The sequence below is a fragment of the Ostrinia furnacalis genome, unplaced genomic scaffold (assembly GCF_004193835.3).
Source record: "Ostrinia furnacalis isolate ACB-3 unplaced genomic scaffold, ASM419383v2 OfSCF1132, whole genome shotgun sequence".
Classification (NCBI taxonomy): domain Eukaryota; kingdom Metazoa; phylum Arthropoda; class Insecta; order Lepidoptera; family Crambidae; genus Ostrinia; species Ostrinia furnacalis.
This window is the reverse complement of record NW_021131371.1, coordinates 1,176,625-1,202,881: the sequence shown is the minus strand read 5'-3', so window position 1 is coordinate 1,202,881 and position 26,257 is coordinate 1,176,625. Positions and strand designations below refer to the sequence as shown.

At 34.6% G+C, this 26,257-nt stretch overlaps 1 protein-coding gene across 1 annotated transcript in view; it reads left to right on the top strand.

Moving 5' to 3' along the window:
- The window catches only part of LOC114351405 (putative inorganic phosphate cotransporter), a 33,997-nt gene extending 14,590 nt beyond the window's left edge, over positions 1–19,407 (top strand). Inside the window, exons 2-10 of the mRNA XM_028302616.1 lie at positions 4,044–4,102; positions 8,221–8,420; positions 9,736–9,972; positions 10,901–11,110; positions 11,551–11,718; positions 13,021–13,237; positions 14,601–14,722; positions 16,659–16,775; positions 17,975–19,407. Of these exons, the coding sequence (XP_028158417.1) occupies positions 4,069–4,102; positions 8,221–8,420; positions 9,736–9,972; positions 10,901–11,110; positions 11,551–11,718; positions 13,021–13,237; positions 14,601–14,722; positions 16,659–16,775; positions 17,975–18,199 (1,530 nt within the window). The 5' untranslated portion in view covers positions 4,044–4,068 and the 3' untranslated portion in view covers positions 18,200–19,407. The remainder of the gene's footprint in view (positions 1–4,043; positions 4,103–8,220; positions 8,421–9,735; positions 9,973–10,900; positions 11,111–11,550; positions 11,719–13,020; positions 13,238–14,600; positions 14,723–16,658; positions 16,776–17,974) is intronic.
- The last annotated feature ends 6,850 nt before the right edge of the window (positions 19,408–26,257 follow it).

The following is a 26,257-nucleotide window of genomic DNA, read 5'->3' as shown; positions in this document are numbered from 1 at the left end:
GAACCAATGGCTCTAGAGTAAAGTTAACAATCATGCAATAAAACCAAAATCATTAATGAATTGTATGATAATTAGCTACGAGATATGGGTAGTATTATTCGGAACCACATTACATGTTTCAAAGCAGAAAGTAATTAGGCAGTTTGCAAACAATTCTGGCCGCGGTTTTGTTGGTTGTACAGTCAGCGCCAAATAGTGAACACCCACTGTATCCAAAAAGTATTTGTTTGCAATTGGAATAAGGTTGTGTTGTCAACTTTTTGTTGTGGTGTCACGAATTATTTGATGCTGACTGTACCGGCAATGGTACGTCAAGCTTAACTCTGTGAAATCTAATGTGGTTGAAATAGGGGATATATTGCAACAAAATAGCTGTGTTGAGTGTACCTACTATCGCGTATATTGATGACAGAATGAAATTATACGTAAACTTTGTGGCTCTACTATGACTATACCTTTATTTGTTTTAGAAATGATGTCGAGTAAAGTAGTAAAGTAAAGAGTCGTATTAAATAGTTTTATTTTTATTCAATTTATCTCAGGCTTGGTACACGCAAGGTATAAACATGCATTCAAACCTTACACACCCATTAATTCATCAGAAATTCTAGTTAGTGGGATATCACCTTATAAACCAAAGCCTAGTATCAGCGTAACCGAAAGTGGTAGTAACCTTTACAAGCAGTCGACCTCACATCGATTGGATTAAAGTTGTGTATCGTTGCTCAACGTGCTGAATACTGATGAGCTGTGTGCTTGTGGTGTATGCTGGAAGGAACCCTGTCTACTGGGTGGTAGCGAGAGCAATGCTAAAATGTAGCTGGTCCTATAACGTCCCACAGCCGGGCTATGATGCGCGCCGTGACAAAATCTTATCAATTTTATATGACAAACGATGGCTTATCTAGTAAAATCGATAAATTGGCGCGATAAAAGCTTATCGTGGCGCGCATCCTAGTCCTACTGGTCGACATTGGTCTCACGCAAAATGTAGCGAAAGCTATAATAAAGAAATTAGGCTTATAACGTCCTACTGGAAGATACAGTCCTCTAGAAAAAAATCAACGCAAGAGTTGCATCGTATGTCATTTGTTTTTATGTTAGGCAGACGCGCGACGCGAGGATGAGAAAAATTTATCCCAAAAAGTTATAAAACCGGAAAAAAAAACTTATTACCTAATTGTATTCTATTTGTAGGAATTAATTCACTTGTTGAAAACTAACAAACTAATTCACATATCTAGGTCGCACTTACCAAATTTATTAAGCACCTATTTGTCGGTAGCTTAGCCTATATACTAAATCACACCGAATACAAAAATCACAAAAAAAGTAAATTCAGTTAACTGCTCAAGTAGACATTGAGCATCGTGCAGATAAATGGATACGATAGGGTGTCGAAGCAACCTTTAGATATTTTCGTGTATTGAGTTTCTATCCTATCACCGATACAGGTGTATTTTCTACAAATCTATACAAAATAAAGAATGCATTTTTCAAGAGAGCGTGGTACCTAGTAGGCCACAAGGGGTAAGATTACTAGCATGCCTATATGAATTCAATTTTGATAAACTTTCAATAAAATTACGTTCTAGTAACACAATGTTTTTGTGATTGATTACAAGAAAAATAAGAGAGAGTATCCGATACAGAAATGTCAAGATTAGATAAGTAACACCTGGAAATCATTTCTATAGCAACATATTTTGTAATCTGCCGAAATTAGGATACTACAGACTCACAAGTATACTACCTAAAGTACCTACCTATAAAATGTAAATGAATAGGGAAGTGCATAAAAATACTAGTTCCAAGTAGTAGCGTGGGCAGGCCTCCCACAGGTGGACCGACGATTTGGTGAAGGTCGCGGGAGGCGCCTGGATGCGAGTGGCGCAGTCCCGGTCTTTGTGGAAGTCCTTGGGGGCCTCCCTTTGTCCAGCAGTGGACATCTTTCGGCTGAAACGAACGAACGAACAAACTAGTTCCAAACTTTTAAGGAGATAAATTGATCAATTTGAGCCTTCTATTGCAGATATTTTTTTCCAATAACTATTCCTTCTGTGATTGTTACAACACAATTAAAACCTCACTAGCTAGCTAGCTAGCTTTTGTAAGTCATGTAGTCCTAGGCATTCGTGAGATCTATACTTCTACACAGGAACTCAGTGTCTTGCCCCGACCGTGTGGCCTTCGGGACCGGTTCAAAATATCCGCAATGCAATTCATATGTTCACTAGCCAATAAGTACATACTTAAATGACGCGCAACACGTGCTCTGACAATAATTTGGACTTCATATAAAGTGGCGTCTGGCAACGTTCATCATCATCATCATTTTAGCCATAGGACGTCCACTGCTGAACATAGGTTTCCCCCAATGATTTCCACAATGGCCGGTTGATGGCGGCCTGCATCCAGCGCCTTCCTCCTTTATGAGGTCGTCGGTCCACCTGGCTACGTTGTGCCTTCAGAAATCAGAAATATTAAATATTATATACCTACTTAGGAATATTGTAGCTTTAGTGATTGTTCAAAAATTGATTCAGTAGTTCTAGAGACCACACACAAGCTCACCTTTACTTCTGGATAGTCTGAGTATTTACAAACCAATCGAGACAGTATAGACGTCTGTGTCAACAGATTCATTTTCAAGCAATAAAACTCTGGTACCTTAAGTATTACGATTGTACTGAAAATATAATGCATCAGGAAGACAAAGAACAATAAAAAGTTATGGCCGTCTAGAAACTTATTTGTAAAAGACGTTAAATACTCGTATCTTTTCACACAAAACTAAGCTACTTTTACACTTTAAAATAACTTAATTCAACTAGTTTTGCATTTAATTATATAGGTTTTGTGTTCTGGATTTTTTAAAAGAAAAAAGCCGAATTTGTATTATCGTGCGTGACGTTTCAGAACAAAATTGGTTTTTAATACAAACAAAACACTCTAGCTAGTAAACGTTGCCATACTAAATGAATGGATTCCGTTTTGATACACAACACCTCAGAGAAATTTTAACCAGGTCTAATAATAATATGTATTAGGTATAATGCATAAATAATTTATATAAACGACGATGAAGCATTATTTCGCATTATATTACACACTTCATAATTGTCTTTAGTGTCTACTTGACATGATTTATATTCAAGAGTGGATGATATTATCTACCGCTTCTTTGCCGCAGAATAATAAAGTTTTAAGTAGTTAATCCTTGAGGCCAATAGAATCTTGATCCTATAAAATGTAATAAACTGAAAAAAAGACATATTTTGAAAGATCAGTCAAAGAAAGAAGATAAAGAGATGAGGAGGTCAGTCTTTTTGTATTGTTTAAGTTAATCTGGCAGTAAATGTATTTCATTTATTTCACGTTTCAGATAACTTAATACTTATGTTATTACAATTACTAAACGCAATATGTACTGAAAAATATTTACACATCAACGAAACTAACGACTTTTTAATAGATCTGTTTACAAAACAAACATTATCTGAAATTCTGCAAAGCACATTTTACAAAATGTGTCTGAATTTTTTACTGATTTAGGCCAGAGTTCACTGGCATTCCACAATAAACTGGCAACTCTTTATACGGTGTTAGGTAAATGGGGTATCACTTCACTATACTATTTCTATGCATATTTTGTTAACATGGGCTAGTGTCGGCTTGATACATCCTGTTATTGTATGTATAATGTATAAGTCTTGTCAAGTCAGTTCTTCCTTATGAGAGTTAATTAAGAAATTAAGTTACAAATAGACCACATTAATTAATGTTAGCCGAATGATAGCAGAAACATTATCGTTTTAAATCGGATCCAAATGAGATAATTACAATTTTAATACTTAATGGTTAAAATAAATTTAAGTTCACAGGGAATGATTTAAAATACACTGCAATACTAGAATAGAATTAAGTGTTTTTTCATGTTGCCTTCGTTTTATCTTAAGCGGTGTTGATCTTGCTCTCAGAGCGATAAACAATAGATATATTTAATCCTGTTATCATTCACATTGTTTTATTTCTCGTTTCAGGTACCCGAGTGACTGAAGACTGAAAATGTTACCAAGATGGCGGCGGATCATATCAAAAAGTAAGTGATATTTATTATTTAATTTGTAATGAATAGTTGATACCACGGCGATAAGATTTTGTACAGTTATAGGAAATTATGAATGAAATTATTTGCCAAAACACTTATACTAATTGAAGAGTTATAAAAGCAGCTAAATCGTAGGTATATAACAGTTTACAGTTATTATAATATTCAGCCGCGTTTTAAGAACTGTACTGAACTGTTTTTAAGTATTACAATTAACTAAATTAAAAGCAATGAAAAAAAAACTTTTTATTACGGGTTAGGTATTTTTTTCAGTAACATTTATCATCACTTGCGTTGGCTCTATAATCCATTCGCTATAGTTTTTCTTTTGTAAAAATCTCAATGTTTTTCCGTTTATTATATTATGTTCGTTCTTGAAAGCCCTTTTATGATATTATTGTGTTTTTTGAAGAGTTTCCTCTGAAATGTATACTTAAAACATCAAAGGCATAGAATAATAGCCACTGAAGCCTCTACAGTGTAAACAAATAACAAAATCTGCTTTCTATTTTTATTTATTGACGTATCAAAATATATTTAGTGAATACCCTCTATAATATTTTTTTTACACGAGTTTGTTTCAAAAGTACAATTGAATTAGAATTGGCAAACAAAATTTAAAAAATAATGAAGTGAATCAAAGAAACATTTTGCTTTTCGCGGTCTTTTCAGAGACCTGAAGCCTGAAGCTTCGGTCGGATAAAAAAGAGTTGTTTTGGAAATATTACAAACATAAATCAAATGGACGTGAGCATTGCAACCTTTGCCTTTGGCTTTCAATTCAATACATTTGTCTATAATAACTAACGTCAAATCATCTTAAAAATATTGTTCCAAGCGCATGCTTTTCAAAAAAAGCGTACAGTAAGTATTTTTATTATTATAATCCTTAGCAATAATAGTTATTAATTATTCACACTTGTCAGAAATATATCTTACAGCTCATTTCTAGGAACTTCCACGGTTATTATTTCCTCAACAATTAGCATTCCAATAACTATGTAAATGTATGTATAAATACACATTGAAAGAAAATGAAACAGTGTGAAGAAGCTCATCACGATCTGTGATGATGATGAAAAAATATGTTGACGACATAGTAAATATTATATTAATTTGTGCTAACTTGTCATGCAAGTAATGTATAAGTATCAGATGGTAACTCTCAGACAAAGTGTGTTAACTTTTTATTGATAAGATTCTCAGATCTCGATGAAATCCTTCATATACAACATAATTTAATTACTTAAGAAGTTTTGAAATACGAATATTATTTCATTAGCCAGATAAAGTTTCCGAATATCCAATCTTTATTATTCCAACTTTACCATTTACTCCAAAAATAAGCTTAAATCCCCGAAAATAGGCCCTTGGCTGGCACAGTAAAAAGCATAAAAATAAGTTACGGAACCCAATTGTACTTTCGGCCCGCATTTTCACATTAACCAAGATTAGGCGCGAAAATCCCTAAAGTGTAACACTGAATACAAAATTGGGGCAAAACCAGAGCATCAAATAATAAGTGGTGCTTGAGACTACAATTTTCGAGACTAAGGCTTAAGGCTGACTTTCCACTAGAGATGTGCTAAGAAGATGAGTGGTATGAAGGTGTGTAACGAAGCTGTGAAATAGTGTGGGTGTTTACACCAGAGGTAAAAATGTGTAACAAAGCTGAGAAACTGTGTGACGGCTAGCAGTTACTCTCTCACCTCCATCCATAGCACACATTTAGATTAGGACAGGATTTCGGGTGAAGTTCACTTCCAACTTCAGCCTGATCATAACTTTTAAACAGGTAAGGTGCAGGACTCTCGTTGTGGATAAAAAAAAACCCTCGCCCTCATTTCTAGCACTCATTCCTCTTTTGTTTTGTATGTACAGTTAGCGTCAAATAGTTCGTGACACCAAATTAAGACAAAAACTTAACAACACAACCTTATTCCAATTTTAACAAAGACGTGTTGCGATCTTTTTGGCTACTTTGGGTGTCACGAACTATTTGACGCTGTAGAGGTACAAAAAGACCAAAGCGAGTAAATGAAGCGATTTTACTAGTAGTCCAGTCAATGAATGCTTTAACGACGGTGTAGAGAGAAATCCGTGGAACACAATTTCTGACCTCGGGACTTTATTGAGACAAGTTAGGAGGTGAACATAGCAAAAGTCCCCGCCCTTAGCCCTTAAGCCGGCGAGGAGAGGGGGGTTTAAAGGTACCACTTTTCGGTTTTTCGCTTAATCCTCGGAAACTATGCGTCCTAGTGACATGACTACTATGAACCAAAAAAAGCTTATTCAATTTGCTACAGGTGAGAGAATCAAGTTTTTCTATATCTTGTATAGTTTTCGCGGCATCTGCTCTAGAAGGTCTGTAATATTGGAAATTTTATTTTTGTCTTACATGTTCCTAACAGGAGAAAATCGACTAAATCAAGATTGAGCAAACATTCTAGACAAGCGGGAGCATGTTAAGCCTAATTCCAGGTAAGGGACTGCACCGTGCGTATATTTAGACGAACCACTTGGAGCTACTTTTGACTCCTCATCACTCTAAAAGTACTGTGCATTAACACTTCAAATTTGGCTCATGTGTTGAGACTTGCAAGATAAACATCAGCTTCAAATTTCACAAATATACCTCAAACGGTTTTTTAGGTATTGACGTTCAAAAATCGACATTTAGGACACTAAAATCTATCTATCACCTGTGAAATGTTAAAATTTACTGGTTTTTTATTTGTTCCTGAGTATTTACACAACTACCTGTCTGGATGCCAAATTTGAACCTTTAAAGTCACCTGGAAGTGGTTAGAATTTGGTCTTACAGATCAGCCATGTAGATTTTTGGACGTCAATACCTAAAGAACCGTTTGAGGTATATTTATGAAATTTGAATCTGATGTTTATCTTGCAAGTCTCAACACATGAGCCAAATTTGAAGTGTTAACGCACAGTACTTTTTGAGTGATGAGGAGTCAAAAGTGGCTCCAAGTGGTTCGTCTAAATATACGCACGGTGCAGTCCCCTCCCTGGAACTAGGCTTAACATGCTCCCGCAGGTCTAGAATATTAGCTCAATGTTGATTTAGTCGATTTTCTCCTGATGGGAACATGTAAGACAAAAATAAAATTTCCAATATTACAGACCTTCTAGAGCAGATACCGCAAAAACTATACAAGATATAGAAAAACTTGACTATCTCACCTGTAGCAAATTCAATAAGCTTTTTTTGGTTCATAGTAGTCATGTCACTAGGACGCATAGTTTCCGAGGATTAGGCGAAATACCGAAAAGTGGTACCTTTAAACCCCCCTCCCTCCGCCGGCTCAAGGGCTAAGGGCGGGGACTTTTGCTATGTTCACCTCCTAACTAGTCTAAATAAAGTCCCAAGGTCAGAAATTGTGTTCCACGGATTTCCATCTATAATGCTTTATTGACTGGACTATAGTTCTTTACAAGCAAGAAGTTTTTGTCAAAAAATCCCTACGTATCTTCGCACTCTCTGGTGAAAACGCAGCCTTAAGATCCAATATCTCCACACTTGGCCTTGTTAGAAGCGTTATGATAGATCCCGCATCCGCCTTATCTTGGTCCAAAGATGCCTCGTATGTTTTTCTTCGGCTACTTTTTGCGAGCTCGCAAAATGATATAGGAAACCGTATTTTAATGCATTTTTAATATACGGATGGAATTCACTTGATGCATATTTAATAAAGCGTATAAATTAATGTGATCATGATTATAAATAAGTTTTATTTTATCAAACTATGTTTTATGGAATAAGTGTAATACAATTCGTAGGGGTTATTCATTATTATTTATAATTTTGCAACTCATGGGATAATTCATCCACTTCCTAAAACCAGCTACTTCAAGTTGAATTGCAACTGACAGGAGCTAGATTTTCTTAACGTACGGTAAAGTCAATATTTTATAGCCTTCTCGTCACACTACACATTATGATAGAAATAATATAAAATAAGATTAAAATTCAATTTACATAGTACACAAAACGTCAAAATAGAAAAAGAAAAAAGGTAGCCCTTATGCGGCTCTTAATAATATGTCTCCTTATCTTTTGATTAATGTACCAAATCGTTTTCTCCGCACAGTGTTCTTAATTCCCCAGCGGTATGTCCTGGGCATCATGGGGCTACTGGCTGTCTGCAACGCCTACACCATGCGGGTGTGCCTCAACTTGGCCGTAACCCAGATGGTCAACAATACGAAGTCAGAAGAAGCACACTTCGACCCAAACGCTTGTCCGGATGATAGCGAGCTCATCACTAATGGAACTGTCAGTTTAAAACCTGTGAGTATATTTTTAATTCCTAGGTATGTTCTAAATTTGTTTTAAAATACAATTTTCACTGGTTTCTTGATGGCTTATTAAATCTAATAAAATAAAATTGTAATGGTTGAGTACCTACTACAAACTCTTTGCACGCGGACCTGGCCGGCGAGAATTATATTTTTAATTAATTTCTTCTTTGTTGATTGTCAATTGTTATTTTTCCACAATTTTCATTAGATTTAATAATTTCAATGTTCGTTTGGAATGTGAAGAGAAATTAAGTTTGAACTCAAGTTTTTCAGCAGGTGGGTTCTGTTTTTTTGCCTTAATATAAAGTAGTACCTACTTTAAATTAAACTACCCAGAATTATGTATGCTTTAACTTTACTACCTAAATACTTGTTTTATTAGTTTTATTTCAAGCACATAAATTAGTATATTTGCTAATAACGCAATCTTATCCTTAAATGGAATGAATTAGTTTTCGAGACTTTGTGAAAACATTAACCTCAAAGCAAAATAAGATTGGTAACGGTATCAGTCTTGAAAATTCAACAAACAATATCGTATTACGTGTTTTAATTCGATTCGCTTTATTCAAAAAACAGACGTTTTTCACTACAAGAATTACCTACAATGCAATACACTATTTTACAAAATCTACAGTATTCTACATGGATTAAGACACACACCAGAGTGTTTTACTAAATACATACAATAGATAATAAAATGAAATTTGTGATTTCTATTACTACTTACTGATTACCTCGGTTCAAATCTACCCTTTTCATTTCATTAAAGTATTCGCTGTGTTTGAAATTGATGGAATTTCAATTCTCTTTTTGTTTAAGACATCTCTCTTAGATGATTGAAAACTATAAGATTACGATTTTTCATTACGTAATGTACGTAATTACAACTGTTTCAACTTCAGCTATAAATAAACATGACAATGATTTTAAATTTTACTGCAAAGTTAAGGTTGAACACCGTGAAATTGGCGAAGTGTTTATTATTCATGGATATTTAATTTTATTCAAATTGACCTACCACGTCATTCTCATCTTTACACTAGTTTTACGCAAGCTTACATAAAGTTGTACATTAAAAGTAGTACGACAGTTAGTAACAAACTGACATAATTATTTTTAAGAGAATAGAGTTCTAGGGAGATAAATGAGAGTGAGAAAGCGAAAGCTTTTACAAAACTTAGAATTACAGAGCCGACAATGTAGAGTCATCCTTCTTCTGCAAGATCGAACAAAACCCATTGAAAATCCCTTCTAATATGACTATAAATAAATCCCTGATTCAATAAACCTTTCTCTTCCAGTACGCGATATTCGATTGGTCGGAGTCGACGCAAGGGCTCATCTTAAGTGGGTTCTATTACGGGTACGCCATCACACATGTCCCTGGGGGGTACTTAGCCGAGAGATATGGCGGTAAATGGACGTTAGGCATCGGACTCCTGAGTACGGCGATATTTACCCTGCTGACGCCTATTGTGGTGAAAGCCGGGGGCGCTACGTGGCTATTCATACTGAGAGTTCTGCAGGGTATGGGCGAGGTAAGATTTATTCATGTTAAATATTTGAAGTGATTAAGGTAATGTTTATTTCTAAAGCCAATAGGTACTCGTCAAACAAAAATATGGGTCGGTTTTGTTAATCAATACGTGGAAATGTAACTATGTTCGTGACAACATGTCGCACCTCAGATTAGATAGTGTTACAACTCAAAAAGTTAAGAAGTTTAGGAAAAAATACGCTTTTTTTGGTACCAAATAAATGTTTTTTCTTTCTTTCTTTCTTTCTTTATGTTATACAATCACGTAGAGTTAAAAATGTTGCTGAGGTGGGATAATATTTACTTCATTTCCAATTACGATTGTATAAATGTTCCTAAAGCAATATTTTCGAGTTATGTACATACAGGTTTTATTTATATTAAAAAAAACTTATTTAGAACTATCGGTCTCTTGAGAGCATTTCAACATGAAGAAAATCTAATGGTCAAAGTAAACATTGAACTAATAATAGTAACTGCTATAAGGAGTGGCCTGTTGGGGATAAGAGTCACGAAAACAAATTGGCTTAGTTGTTTATGAGAAAAGTTTACTAATACAAAAAGAAAATGTACAATACCTGCTCAAACACAACATCAAACTATTACTTTTTCTGATATTGAATTAAATTACTTTGAGTTTCGTTTGACTTATGCTGTAAAAAAAGATAAATGAAAAGACACTCTATAATGCAGACTGTGAAACTACGAGTATATCAGATTCACGAAGAATGTAACAGTTTTATTGGCGTTGAAGATAGACAAAAAATTAGAATTTAAACAGAATTAAGATGGGTAATTTTGCTACAAGTATGCAATATTTGGTTAAAGTTATAAGTTATAACCAGAAAGAGGGCTGTGTTTTTTTACCCGACTGAACCAGAAGGAAGGTTATGTTTTTTTAACTTATTAATTAATGTATAAAATTTCAGGGTCCAACCATGCCAGCCCTGATGATAGTCCTGGCGCGCTGGGTGCCTCCCCATGAGAGATCTCGTCAAGGAGCCCTGGTGTTCGGAGGAGCCCAGATAGGCAACATCTTCGGCTCCTTCATGTCTGGGTTCCTGATGGCTGGTGATGGGGACTGGGCGAACGTGTTCTACTTCTTCGGGTGCTTTGGGATATTGTGGTTCATTTTCTGGGTGAGTTTCTACTACTCTTTGAAAGATATTATTGACATTAGTCAAGGTGTAGGTTTATTTTACCCGATTGTGCCAGAAGGAGGGTTAAGTTTTTTTTTTCATCATACTTGGCGTAACTCATTGGCGGATACTGAGATGATTTTTCAATCGTGTTTAATCAGAAATAGACTCAAAGAAATCAAAAAGCGTAAAACTAAATCTTGTATTTAAGTACCTACTCTCGTGAGTGCTACAGAAGCGCCTTTAGATATTTTATTAACAATGCAGATGCAGATGGATATCTCTACATACTTTACAAACTATACACATGCTAGAGTCTTAATACGAATTTTGATGAAAGCGTATTTTGTAAGTATTAATTAATATGTATTATTGCCATGCTTCCGTGTTGTATCTACTTCCTATATCTATCCTAATTTATTATCAACGTCTTTTTTCAGAGCATCTTATGCTACAGCACACCGAACACTCACCCATACATTTCCGATGAAGAACTCAAGTATCTGAATGAAACCGTGACCAGCGCTGAGAACAAAAACATCAGAGATCCAGTGCCGTGGAAGGCCATCGTGAGGTCCGTTCCAGTTTGGGCCCTATTGTTTGCTGCTGTGAGTACTTATAATTAAGTAAAACAACCAAATTTTTACCAGGAACCGGCCAGGAGGCAAGTTATTTACTGGAATCCTCCAATGGAATAAGACTTTCATATTGTCCTTATTAATGTATTTTAAAGCTCTTTGATAACCATCGATATACATAGTTAAATACAAATTATTGTGTGGTGTAAATATTCTTGACAACAAAACACCACCGCCGAAGTGTCATCATAAGATTCAGGTAGGTTTTAAGATGGTAATTTAAAACGATTATATTGACATTTAATCGATTATAACTCCAAAACTCCTTACAAAATCAAATTATAGCTTCTTCTGAATTACCTTTCGAAATAAGCGAAGATGATTACCATACTGCTGTTCAGTGTATTATGTAAAGAGTACACGACCATAAAAGCGGTAATAAACGCTGCAATTTCAAGCGAAATTCTTTCTTACTGCTAAGAAATAATTGTCATACTTTGCTGAAGCATTCGCAATCGCATTTACGTAATTGCCCTCTGGATTTACTTTGGCAATAATCGACTCAGACGAGTCTCCAACAAATGACGCCCTAAATTTTTGTCTCCCTTTTTTGGAACAAGATAAATCTTCTTGAATCAATCAGATACAATCTGAAATTGATTTACGTCCTTATCTCCTTTAGTAAAGTGTGCTCATTTGCGAATGTTCTCTAAAATCTCCAAATTACCTTTCCTTTTCTTAATATAAGCATTTTGTCGCGTTCATTTTTGTCTATCAATCTTTTCCCCTCGTCTTCACATAGGTAGGTATTCTATTTTTGCTCCGTTAAACTCAAACAACCTGCATAGAGACATATTAATGTAAGGGCTCATTAAGATATTATGTTGAAGTCACATCAAACTAAATTCTTTACTTTTTTGCGGTGCGGTGCCGGTCTGGCCTCAACAATCGAGTTCCGAGAAACGTGGGTTCTATTAACCCCACCCAGCTGGACTATTGTGGTGAACCTACTCGTAACACAAGCATATTTAGCTTACCACGAGAGGTTCGCAAGACTATTACGCCCGTATTCACAAACATCACTAGGTCTCAGAGTGCGCGTGGAAGCACAGGGTGACACACTAACCAATCACAGAGCTCTATTTTTTTTAATCCACAACGAGGAAGCTCTTGGCCTGTATCTCACCTGATGGTAAGTGACGATTAGGCCGAAGGTGGAAGCGAGCTATATTCAACGCTGTGCTTTCGATTTGCTGCTTCAAAGCAAGTATTGTTTGTCAATACGTGCGTTAGTAATTTGTAAAAAGTCACTAAAGGTTTATTCTTTTCCAGGTGGGCCACGACTGGGGTTACTATACGATGGTGACCGATCTCCCCAAGTACATGACAGATGTCCTGAAGTTCAACATCGCTGCTACTGGTACCTTGACTGCCATGCCCTACCTGGCCATGTGGGTCAGCTCGTTCATCTTCGGATGGGTGTGCGACGTCTTCGTCAAGAGAGGCTGGCACAGCATCAAGACTGGGAGGATCATACACACTACCATAGGTAAGAACAATAATTATGCTTCATAGCTTATACGAAAGATTACCTCCATTTTTGAAGTTGGTTGGAATACTTACAGAGGCTTATAGCTCCTCTTTTTATGAAGTTGGTTAAAATTATTGCTACTATTTGGATAGTGGCTAAAATGGCGAATAAAATAATTCTGTCAGCAAGCAAAAGTTTTTTCATTGACTTCAAGAACTTGAAAGAGTTCGAAGCTAATGAAAAACAAGTAATAAAGTCCGTGAATGGTCAAGGCGAAAGAAACGAAAAACTAGCACTTTCAGCAAGAAAAGTCTTGCAATGGGCATTTCTTCTGTTTCTTCAGATCTGTAGAATTCTTAACTTTCTAATAAATGCCCTATAGTTGGAATTAATGTTATGATGTCCAGTATCGAATTGTACTTATCAGCCCAAAGCAAGGTACACATTAGTCTATTATACGTCCTATAATGTCGTCAGCTAAAGAATCCATTAATTGGTCTAGAGAGCCCTTATTGTCCCTAAACAAATGTTGATGGATGTAATTCGACGCCACCAAATCAGTCAGGACTCAGAATCGGACCCCTCTCGTAAGTCGGGGAATTCCCCATGAATCACGCACCGCACGTCGTTTCATTAGGAACAAAATAATAAATGTGCTTGGAAACATGACTGGCCAGCGGGTCTGGCAGCGACCCCTTTCAAGCTTGTAAGATCAGCAAGAAAAGAGTTGAAATCCAGATGCAATACTTTGATGCCTTTTTAGGTGCGATTTTCTTTTACTAGTAATGAAAATTACCTTATTTTTTATACCTACTATTGTCACAAAACATAGTTGTTACATTATGGAATCATAAAATAGAGCACAGTAATTACTGCTCAGAGTGATTATTTTGATATATTATTTTCTTAAATAAAATTGATTGACGACTTTAATCGATGTTTTTACATCAATTGGCAACAGAACCAGTATTGCACTTTTCAAACTACAGTAAAGCTTAGTGCAGATAGACACGTCTATTTTCAACCGTTTAGGTTAATCGTGTGCAATTTGCAGGCTCGATGACGCGCGTACCTAGTTGAAAGTGTATTAATTTTATTTATTGAACGCCACGCATCTGTCTGAATCCAGCCCAAGTTTGAATGACGAAGAATTTCCTTACCTTGATCGTGTGCTATTATTTATTACCCACTTGAAAATGGTATCATTGTATTAATTTTATTTATTGAACGCCACGCATCTGTCTGAATCCAGCCCAAGTTTGAATGACGTAGAATTTCCCTACAGTAATCCCTGAACATTACAGTAGGATTATATTGACGTGTGATTAATGAGATTTTTCGGCTGGCTGTACAAGTTGTAATACTATATTATCGGTTCCAGCTGCGACGGGCCCCGCGATTTGTATCATATTGGCATCTTACGCGGGCTGCGACCGGTTCGCGGCTGTCGCTTACTTCATAGCTTCTATGGCGCTTATGGGAGGCTTCTATAGTGGAATGAAGGTAAGATTTTAATGTATTTATTTATATTTATTAAAGAAACATTATTATTATAGCCTTGTTTGATACATGCAGCTTAAAAATAAGTGGGTTACACATTGGCCTTTAAAACTAATAATGTCATTATGTTGGTCTACATGAACTATAAATACTATAACACAACTCATATTTATCACTTCATAGTGGTTTGACGCCTTGAAAGAGACACCTCGTAAACACACATACAGATGTATAGCTGAGTCGATATTGAAGCGGTACGGGAAGGTATTTTTGTCACGTCACAACAGTGAGATTTCAGATTTTCAGTCGTACATACATAATTCAACATGTGACAGTTCTATTGCGCCACATGGCACCTCTCGCATCACTTCACTATCACAGATACTATACTAGATATGCATAGTCCATAAAACATTAGCCATCAAGTAAACGAATAAGGCTGATCGTTTGCATCAATTTATTAAACAAATTCAAATAAAAACATCTTATTTAATAGGCTCAATAAGTAGGTAGGTACTCCATCATACCAGTATCAGGATCAATGAAGTGGAAATCATTTTATCGTCCGTGAATCCTCGTTACAAAGGTTTATGAAACACTCGTAAAGGAAAAACATTTTCATAGCTAATTTAACACGTTGCCTAATTATTTCTGAATCAATGAATCGATTCCATATCCATAAATCTTAATTACGCAACTTTTTCGTTAATAAAAATGAATATAAAAGTTGTTCCGTAAAATTCGAAGCAACATTCGTTAATCATGTATGGACACCGCTTTATGAATATTTAATTTCCATTAGTATACATGTTACGGGTAAAGATATTTGTGAACATAAACTTAAGATTAGCCGGCTAAACTTAAGTTTATCTTCGAAAAGCAGCTAAAGTTCGATAGCATGTTAGTTTGCGTCGTAATATTCCATCTTTAGCCGGCTAATGTGCACATTAGCCAAAACGAAACGGCTAAAAATGTATTCGATGGGCGCGCCAGGCCGGCGGAGGGCTTGAGGGGGCGGTGGGGAGACAAAAATGGCAAAATATTGTGAACAACAGTACGGGTATAGGTGTATGAAACATTTATGTGAAGATTGTTAGTGTCATAGTGGACTGGAGTACAGCGTCGGAACGTGTTAATAAAGTAAGAGTAAGTAAGTAAGCATTTATTTGCTGCACACAAAGTCACATAACATAGTTTAACAAGATTACATAATTCAATATTTTACATGCACATTCAAAATAAAAAATAAAATAAATAACAATTAAAAATGAAATAATGTGAGCAGTGTAAGTTAGTAATAGTAGTAAAAATAGTAAACATTATTACATTGTTTCCTTTTCCATTTCCTTCTACATTTTTAGCCAAGGGCCTACGGTTACACTTAACTTTAGCCGGCTAAAGATAGAAGAAACTAACATTAACACCTCGTCGAAGATAAACTTAAGTTTAGCCGGCTAATCTTAAGTTTATGTTCACACCTATCTTTAGCCGTAACATACACACTACTACGTACTTATATTACATAGCACCCTGTTATTTACCCAGTTGTGGCACTGCGACAATTTTTTTTGCATCTACCTATTTACTTACCAAAACAAAAGATAAAAAAGGCAAAGAAAAAATAACTGTAAAAAAATTAATGGGAGCCTCTATCCTCCAATATTCAAATAACTTAATTTTCATTTTAGCAAGCACTTCATCGAGTGAAACTTAATTAAAGTTAATGAATCATATTACTTATTTTAATTGTTCTAATAATTCGATTCCATTGCTATTGGATAGCATTGTTTTTGCAGAAATCCATTTAAAAATTTGATTTCTTTATACAGGCTTTACGGATAAAATACTTTAAATTTAAAAGCGTTCCATTCCATTCGATATTCTTTTGTTATAAGTCAGAGAATGAATAACGAACAACTTTAAACTTTTTTTGTTCTAGGTCAATGCTTTAGATCTAGCTCCAAATTATGCTGGATCCCTGACGGCCATGATCAACGGGACATCAACAATATCTGGAATCATCACTCCATACCTCATAGGATTGTTAACGCCTGATGTAAGTATCATAGCATTGTTGCACCAAAAGTTTAACGTTGCTGTTGCATTACGTTACATGTCAGGATCTTTACTTTTTAGCTAACTATCTTATTATCTGCTAATATAATGTTAAGCTATTTTTACCAGGACAGGTAACTTCAGTAGCTCTCTATTAAATTAAAATTTTATGTAAGAATAAGATGTCGTAAGCGACATTTTGTTTTGTTTTTGCTAATGCACTAAGGCTGAGTTGCAGCACCTAACCACAAACCTAACTTTGATCGTAACTATAAAGATAACCGGTGCTTTTATATGGAGTTAGACAGATTTTTGACGTTTGTCAAAGTTAAAGTAACCAAGCCTAAGTTGTACAGCAGACTCACGAAAGTATGAACATTAGTTTAATAAATATTAAACCGTTTTTCTTAAACAGCCCTAAGACGAAACTGATGCCCCGCTATTTGAAATTCAAACATCAAACAGAAATATCGTTCTCTTCGATAAGCAAACTCCACGAAAACACCCTAATGAGTTTGTAACGATCCCATTTTTCAGCACCATTCCCTTTCTATATTCGGCTTTCAAATAAATCGGGAAAATTTTAATTCTGGAAGGATCTCGAAGTTATCCGAACAATAACAGACCCTTATTGATAAACGCTTTTAGCTCAATGTCAAAACTCCAAACAATGGTGTCGTTAACTTCGCCGATATTCAAACTTCAGTCTTTGATATTAGTTCGTACTTCGTGCTTACTTCAGCGATGGCTAATTGTGGTCTCAGAAATCTTGTCAAAAACAGAATTGGTCTTAATTGAATATCGAAAGCCATTTTGTGCGTTCCTCGATACAGAAAATTGGACGCGTCTTTTAAATTAGACACTGAGACGCTCCACAGGCGTTTAATTTCCATGAACTGTCCTATTATTAGCGTAATTCGGCTTGTTCTACTAAATAAGACCTCAAGTGATGAATAAGAAAGTGAAACTTTTCGTGGAAATGCTGCTACTGATCGATCGATGTTATTATATCGATTTTGGTAGAGGCTATCGATTTTTTATTAAGGCTGGGTTGCACTATCTTACTTTGACAGTAAAAAACGTCAAAAATCTGTCAAAATCCATACAAAAAGCATTGGTTATCGTCATAGTTACTGTTAAAGTTGGTGGTGCAACTCAGCCTTAGTATGCAAATAATTCAGTATTTTTATTCTTTTTCAGTCAACTCTAGTTCAATGGAGGGTAGCATTCTGGGTCTGCTTCGCCGTGCTCGTAGGCACAAACGTAGTCTACATCTTCTGGGCGGACGGCAAGCAGCAATGGTGGGACGACGTCCGACAGTACGGGTACCCTGCTGGCTGGAAACACGGCCCACTAAAAACCGTGGACCTTGACAAAGAAAAAAACAAAAAAGAAAAACAAATGAGCGAAGGTTCAAAACTGTGAGGACTTTTTGGTTGTGAATAGACGTTCGATATTTGAATTAAGATAGGAATTTAAATGCAATTGTTTGTGATTCGACTAGAACAAGTTGAAGCTGTAAAATATTAACAAAACAATTGACTGTGTACTTATCAGATTTTATAGCCCTTCGATGCATTGTTATGTACCTATGTACTATGGGTAATGAACCGTATTTGACAACAAGTAGACTTCATACAAAACAATATTTTTTATTACAAACTAAATAATATTGTGATATAGGTACAGTCAGCGACAAATAGACCGTAACACCACAGAATAATAATCAGTACTGGTAACACCCAAAGTAGCCAAAAAGTTCGCAACACGTCTTTGTTACAATTGGAATGGTTGTGTTATCAACTTTTTGGCCACTTTGTGTGTCACGAGCTATTTGACGCTGACTGTACTACCTATTTACATGCATGTAAGTACTAAGTAGAGTGCATGCAAACCCAACGACCTAAATGTCCTTAAATTTAAATTACACGTAGCTATTTTGTTACCAAAATTGTACACTGTTTAAACTTTACTCAGATAATTGCTTTTGTATGTAATTTACTAGAAGTTGTATATTTAATTTAGAGAATTTAATCGAATTAAGCATTACATTTTGTAAAGTGGCATTTCAATAAGATGTCATAATAATGTGAAATCTTTATAATGTGCCTATAGCTTTACGTTTTAGGGTCAAATTCACCAACATTAAAAAAGACACGATGACATAAGTGATTATATCGCCCTGTAACTAAAGCTGTATAAAACAGTTATAGACTCTATCAAATTGATTTATTTTCTAAAATTAGTAAACAGTTAAATTCAATCTAAGGGGAAGGTGTCTGTCTATCTATTGGTGAAATTTGGCCAAATAAATAATGTATTTTAAGTGCCATTTGTTTGTATAAAAGAGAATTTAATAGGTAAGGAATTTGTAAGAAGTGTACCTACTTAGCTATAAGATATAAATAGTATCAATTTATCAGTTATGTACAAGATTTTAACAAACGAGGCATTTGTAAATAATATCTGTAATTTCCCAGTACAATTTTGATATTATAAGATTTTTTAGTTTAATAATAACTATAAGAAGACTATTCGTCAAAATGTTAATTTCCCAATTAATATTGGCAGCTTAAAGATAGCATCCGCATATTCTTATAGTGTATCGATATAATAATTATATTTATTTCAAATTATAAATATCATAAAGATTTAATCATTGTGATTATTTATTAGAATGTACAAAATGTACCTACATAATTTAAAATCTTTTGACGCATGTGTGACTTACTGTAATAATTTAAAAGTATTAAAATTATTTTGTACAATATTACATTCCTTGAAATGTAATGTGATAATAGTAATTACGTAGTTTATCAGAGAATACCTAGTTCCGTGATATAGAATAGGCCTAAGTTATTTTAATAAAATGTATTATTAATAAACATACTTAAATTTTTATTTTTTAGTTCCACCAACGTAACTCGTATTCATACAAATCCAGCTTCTCTAATTATTTTAACAGTAGGTAGTGAATACAAATATAATCGTGTACTTATAGAAAGTTTACGATTTGTAAGTCTGTTATTAATAATAAGAAGGGCTACCTCTAGAAGCACTACAACTCTTAAAACTTAAACCGCACTGAAGATCTCTACGATTTTTCTCAACGCAAGTTTATCTCTACTGAAAAACAAAAGAGCAGCTATTAAAAGTACGAGTATAAAAATTCACGGTCTTACGAGGCATTTGCCTCACAATGACGTCAGAGATTATACACATCTGCAATTAGATCTCATTGTTCCACTGCAATGCCGCCGGCTACTGCTAATACGTCCTACAAACGTCATAAGAAAAATGCAAGCAATTCCCAACTTTAATGCGAAGGTTTTAGAACAAGATTTCAGACGTCATCGTAGCTAGAACATTTTCCAAAGCAGATGGGACATTGAAAATAACAAAAACTTTATTTCTGAAAAATAGGCACAACCTACAGGTGAATTATTTGATGAGTCATTAATCTCTGTACTTTAATTATTTTTTATATTATTTCTATAACAATGTTTCAGCAGCTATACTTAGTAATTTATAGTGCAGATTGCTTAGTAATAACAACTATGGAGATCTTTAGTGACATAAAATGTGTAATACAACGATATTAATAAATTCAATTTATTCGTAAGTATGTCCCAATAGAGTCTAAATCCTCCACGAAGAATACAAATAAGATATCCAGCCTTGTGCTGCTCATACTAAATACATAATTATGTAAATACTAAGACATTGTTTATGCATTACATAAGTGACTTTGAGGATTCAATAACCTTAGGTATAGAACAGCAAAACCATCTTTTGGGTTTTCAAAGGGTCGACAAATCATGACTCCTAATTTTATTCAGTAACTTTGTAAAATTTAAAGTTTTGGAAGTAATTTAATTAAATAAACATCTTATCTAAAGTGCTTCCTGATTGTAGGCTTATTGCATGACTTTAACATTTGGCATGTACTTATAATACTTATAACATTTCCATATAACAGTCATCGAATTACGTCAAAATGCATTAAGTTAGCATGCATCACTTCTGTATTCATAAATGTTTAAAAAAATACACTGGATGGAACCTTTACTAAGTTTACAGAAATATAGTGTAAAAACAGCTTTACTAACAAAAAGCATTTCTTAGTACAAAATGCATAGAAAACTACACTCGGGAATAGCTAAACTCTACATCGTTATACGAATTTTCAAAAGTATTTATTCGTATAGGGCAAAGAGTTTAGAGTGTTTACGAAAAATACTCAAAGGTATAAGGTGTTATGATTATAAATCTGAATTAAAGCTGGACTAGCCATTCAGTTAAGCAAAGGTCAGACATTTGAATAATATACGAGTAGCATGGCATCCCCAAGGAAATCTAAAGTATTCCATGTTTTATCTACTTTTCCTTTGTAACGGGTCAGTGAATCAGTCCTAAATCTACATTAAAAGTAGCTATTAATTTGATGGAGTGAGTCGAGCCTTTAAAAACAATGTCTAGATTTAGTTTGAAAGCCTTGACTGTCTGTAAAGTTTAGAAATATCCAAGGTGGAAACGATAAGTGATCTCACTCGATTATTTCTAAACTATACAAGATAATTATAAAAAAAAAACTAGTTACTGATCCTGAAGGTGCTTTACGAGATCTATCAAACGGTATTAATAGTAGGTTACAGGATAAACTGGATATATCCGAAAATTCAATGTTTCCAGCTTCCATACATTTGGTAAAGCCACATAATATTAAAAACTACACAAGATATCGTAAAACTGGTTACTGATCCTAAAAGTGCTTCACGAGCTCTATCCAACGGTATCAACAATAGGTTCATAATTTATTCAAAATTCAATGTTTAATGTTTAAATAATCCAGTGAGATCACTTATTGTTTCCGCCCTGTATTTCATTCTATTACTTTTCATTTTCTCACAAGGTTTAGTTTTAATTACTATTAACATTTAGCGTGTCATCAAATAACAACGATTACAACAGCTTCTGAACTTTAGCCAGCTCCTTAATTCAAACCATCTTCTACCAAGGACAATTGAATTGAAACAAACAAAAATTTGACCCATGACATCACATATGCATTAATTTGCTTAGGTCCATGGGAAACGATGGTTGATACGGTTGTGGGACACCATAATGTATTTGGCCTTGGAATTACTCGGATCACAACAAAAGAAGTACCTAATGGGCCTAATACCAACTGTTGTAAAGCATCTGATGTTAAATTATTGCCTTGTTAGGAATAATGTTTGAATACTTATGTGATGTGTGATACATTAATAGTTAGAATTATCTGTTGTATTTTTATCATTTACACAGAAGGATCATTCTTAACCACTCATACATGCAATCTAAGTTATTAATGCCCGTTTTCACCATCAATCCCAAATTTTTTGTGATCTTTATTTTGTTTTCATGGGGGCACTTAAAAATTAGGGATTGATGGTGAAAACGGGCATTAGAAGACCAAACATAAATAGGTACCAGATAAAACTCTTACTTCCACCTTATAAACTTCAGTCGTCCACCCTGAGAAAATTAAATACTCCAGAAAATATGAATTTATACTATTATTTCATATATTTACTGGGATTTCATTCACACGTCAAAATAAGTAGCTATGCGTTTACATAGTTGTGAAATCAGATGAATACTTGAGTATGATCGACATGGACAATGAATATGAAAACCTTGTTTTTAATCCATCTTGAGATGGACGAATCATCAGGTGACTATTAAAAACTGATAATAACAGTAAGTATTTAAGCTACAATGTTGCTTAGATAGAGAGAGTTCTTAACTGCATAATTGAGAATGTTACTAGGTATGCAAAATCACTTGAAACCTATGTTACAGTTAAGCTTTTACATTTACAAATACATTAGTTTTTATTTCATTCAAAAATACCCAGTAGTTATGATTTTATAGGCATTCAAAGTTCGCTTAAATATTGAGTCCCGCCGACGGTCACGTGACCCCGTGTGACGTACATTCACAGCGTCCGCTCACTAGAAAACGGATATAAACATACTTAAATAATTTTTTTTTTGTAAATACAAACTTATTATACATATTAACACCCAGCCCCATCACAGAAATTAAAATTGAACCAAACCCAAACTTGATGCGATTGTGTCGTTTTATTGCGAATTACCTTCCAGCTCCATCATTAGACCCCGATTACTATATAGAATTAAAATACTCATCAATACAAAACGAACGAGCCCAAACTCGATGCATTTAAGTCGTTTTATTATAGAGTTCCTATGGCCACCTTCCAGCTCCATCATCAGATCAGCTCCATGTCATCATAATATTGCATGGTCATCCAAATCACATGTGTTTGCGAAATTTCAGCTTAATCGGTTGCCTGGAAGTGGGTCTTAATTCAGTTTGCAAGATTCCACCCATACAAATATGAGCCAGTCGTTGTAATATGACGTCACGCGCATAAAATGGCGGGCCGGCCGCCGCCCGCAGTTTTAAAATTCAATATCTTGGAAACTAATTAACGTATCGAAATAATTCTTTCACGAGTATTTTTTATTTTTAACAGAGAATACAGAAAGCTAAAAAACAAAATTTGTGAACATTCTTCATTATGACGATACAATAATGTAAGTAATAGAGAAGAATTAATTACCTATGAGGCAAAAATTAACGACTAATAGAATGCAACATTTGTTGTTGTGACATAATATTATTATTAACTATATGGTATTAATCGCTCTATATTTTACGACCCATGTTCGAGAACGGTACTACCATCTAAGTAATTAATCAATTTGTGTCGTATTTTTACGCTAACAAGGACGTTAATTGTTGTCTCGAGATCGTATTTCGCTTACGCATTGCCGCCATAATAAGTTTCTTTATTTTTATTTATCCCTAAATAGACGCAACTCTTCTTCTTATAATTTTATTCTTCAACTGTTTGCGGTCTTGCTAGAAGAAGTTACTTGTGTCCGTTCCTAATAAAATAATAGTTACTTCCACAACTAACTTCACAAGCAAACGTTTTATATTTTTATTAATGGATACAAGGTTTAATATCGCAATAATTCGAATTGTTTTCTTAATGTCATCATCAGAAGACTGATTGCCGTCTAGTCCCGATACCGTCAGAGTATCGATAACTTTTACAATGAGGTTATCGGATTTATTCAGAATTATTAAGTTCTCGAGTTTTCATCTGTTACTACAGGAAAAATATTCAATCTTAAATTAAATACTACTATCTAACATCGGACTTCTAATACAATTTAAGATTCAAGGAAAGTTGGCTCGGTTCCTGTCGACCATTTGTGGTAAACCCACTCACCCATAACAAACCATGTAATTTGGCTTACTTGGAGAGGTTAATTTAGTAGTTAGTTAGTTTCTCGTAAATAAATTTCTAGTAACTTTTTGTAAAATGCTCAAAGAGGCATACTCAGAGGGTTTAGTGTGAGTTTACATCAAACATCGTCACCAGTGAGCGCGAAAAAAATGACACAAAGGGCTATATTTCACCGGGAAACCATGGTGGTGCAACCAGTCGCCGGCTACCAACAAAATGTATACAGTTCTATAGAGAGTTACTGACCTGGTGTCCGTTTGGTTGCGCAAAGCTGCATACATTTAGTTGGTAGCCGGCGACTGGTTGCGCCGCCATGGTGTCCCGGTGAAATATAGCCCTTTATGTCATTTTTTTCGCGCTTACTACGTTTGATGGAAACTCCGGTGAAATATAGCCCTAAATGTATGACGGATTGTACAGCACCCTTTGTAAACTTTCAAGAACTAAAATTTTCCCATATTTTTAACGCGCTCACTAGTGAGGTCGTTTGATATAAACTCACACTAAGCCCTCAGGTTTGAGTCAAGTACGCAAAGTCAATGAACTGATGCTTAACATAAGTTTCAAAGTCAGACAGCAAATTAGCTGATTGCGTGTGACGTGACCTATCTTTGAATTTATGTGTTTTGTTATAGAAAAAGTTTCTTCTAGGAACTAACGCCATTAGTCATCGTGTGCAGGCAATGCAGGAATATCGCTTCACGCTACGGCGCAGCGTGAAACTTGATAATGACTGGCTGGTGTATTGTTTCTATTATTAAATTAAACTATGTTAGTTACAGATCAATCAAGATTGAAGTGTACGAGAGTGTATAATAAATGTGAGTCAAACTACAGACGGGTCATTGGCAAAATCATGGTTGTCGAAATCCAAGTCATTGGTATCCAAAAAAAGTAGAAGGGTGATATTGCTTCAAATTAATGAGCAGTTAAATGGCTAACGCTACAGTTTTTTAAAGATTCATAATCCTGTGGCTGTACATATTGGTAATGGGAAGCACCTAGTGGAATACTAAGAAGTAGGTATTATTTCAATTTTAATATTCAGAATCAATTGTACATCCACATAGTTAATTTTAAAGTATTAGCAATGAAATAATTGTTGTCCTTATTAATATGGTTTGGTACTATACAAGATTATTCCAAATGTCATTATTCCAACAGTCTTTTAAAATCACCGACCAAGATGGTCAATACTACTACAAAGTTTATTACCTGCCTGATTTACGGGGCTTCGCAAAAAACTTAACAAAAACTAGTTTGGTATACTTATTAGCGTTGAAGGTCCCGTGCATAGTTTCCAAGCCGTAAACTTTTTTATGTATTTAAATTTTAAATAACCAGTTTTGGACGACAAAAATACCAGATATTTCTGGTTTTTTTCGGTAATCTAATTCCTCTAAACTAATCTTAGACTGTGATTAATGGAAGTTTTAATTTAGTTTATTTTAACATAAGGTAGACTTGTCTCGTCGACAAACACATACCTTAAATTAATTATTAGGTAAGTACTAACTTTAGTTTCAGCGAGGAAAAAAAATAGGTACATAGTTATAGTAAAGAAAAAAAAACAGAGATTTTATTTTTTAATTGAATTAATTTATTATAGATCCCCTGTTTTGAAGAGATCATAGCATTTTTTTTTTCTTTTCAGATAATTTTAACTGACTCAAAATCAAAAACGCATAATGATGCGTTTTACATTATTATTTCATAAATGTAAGTATGCAAAACATAATGTATCCTTATCCCTAAAAGCAAATTGAAGGACATGAATCAACATGTTTGAATTCAACGGAGCTGGATGTAAATATCTTCAGACGATACATAGAGAATTCGTAATGTATTTCGGGTAAGGCCTTCGGGGCTAAGCAAATCATAAAAGCAATTCAATAGGATCCCTTTTGTTATGCAATAAAATAGTTATATAAAGTTCATGAATATATCAATAGATTTAGAAATGTATGGGGAAATAAAGTTTTCTTGAACTCTATGGGTAAGAAATTTTTGTAAGCTTATCTTCCAAAAGCATTTTGGCGTGGACTATGCAATATAAATGTCTTTAAAACAATGTAAATCTACTAACTTATCATTCGAGTCAATAAAATTAGGTAAGAGTCAAGTTCACAAAATGACGACATAAATTTTTATCTCGT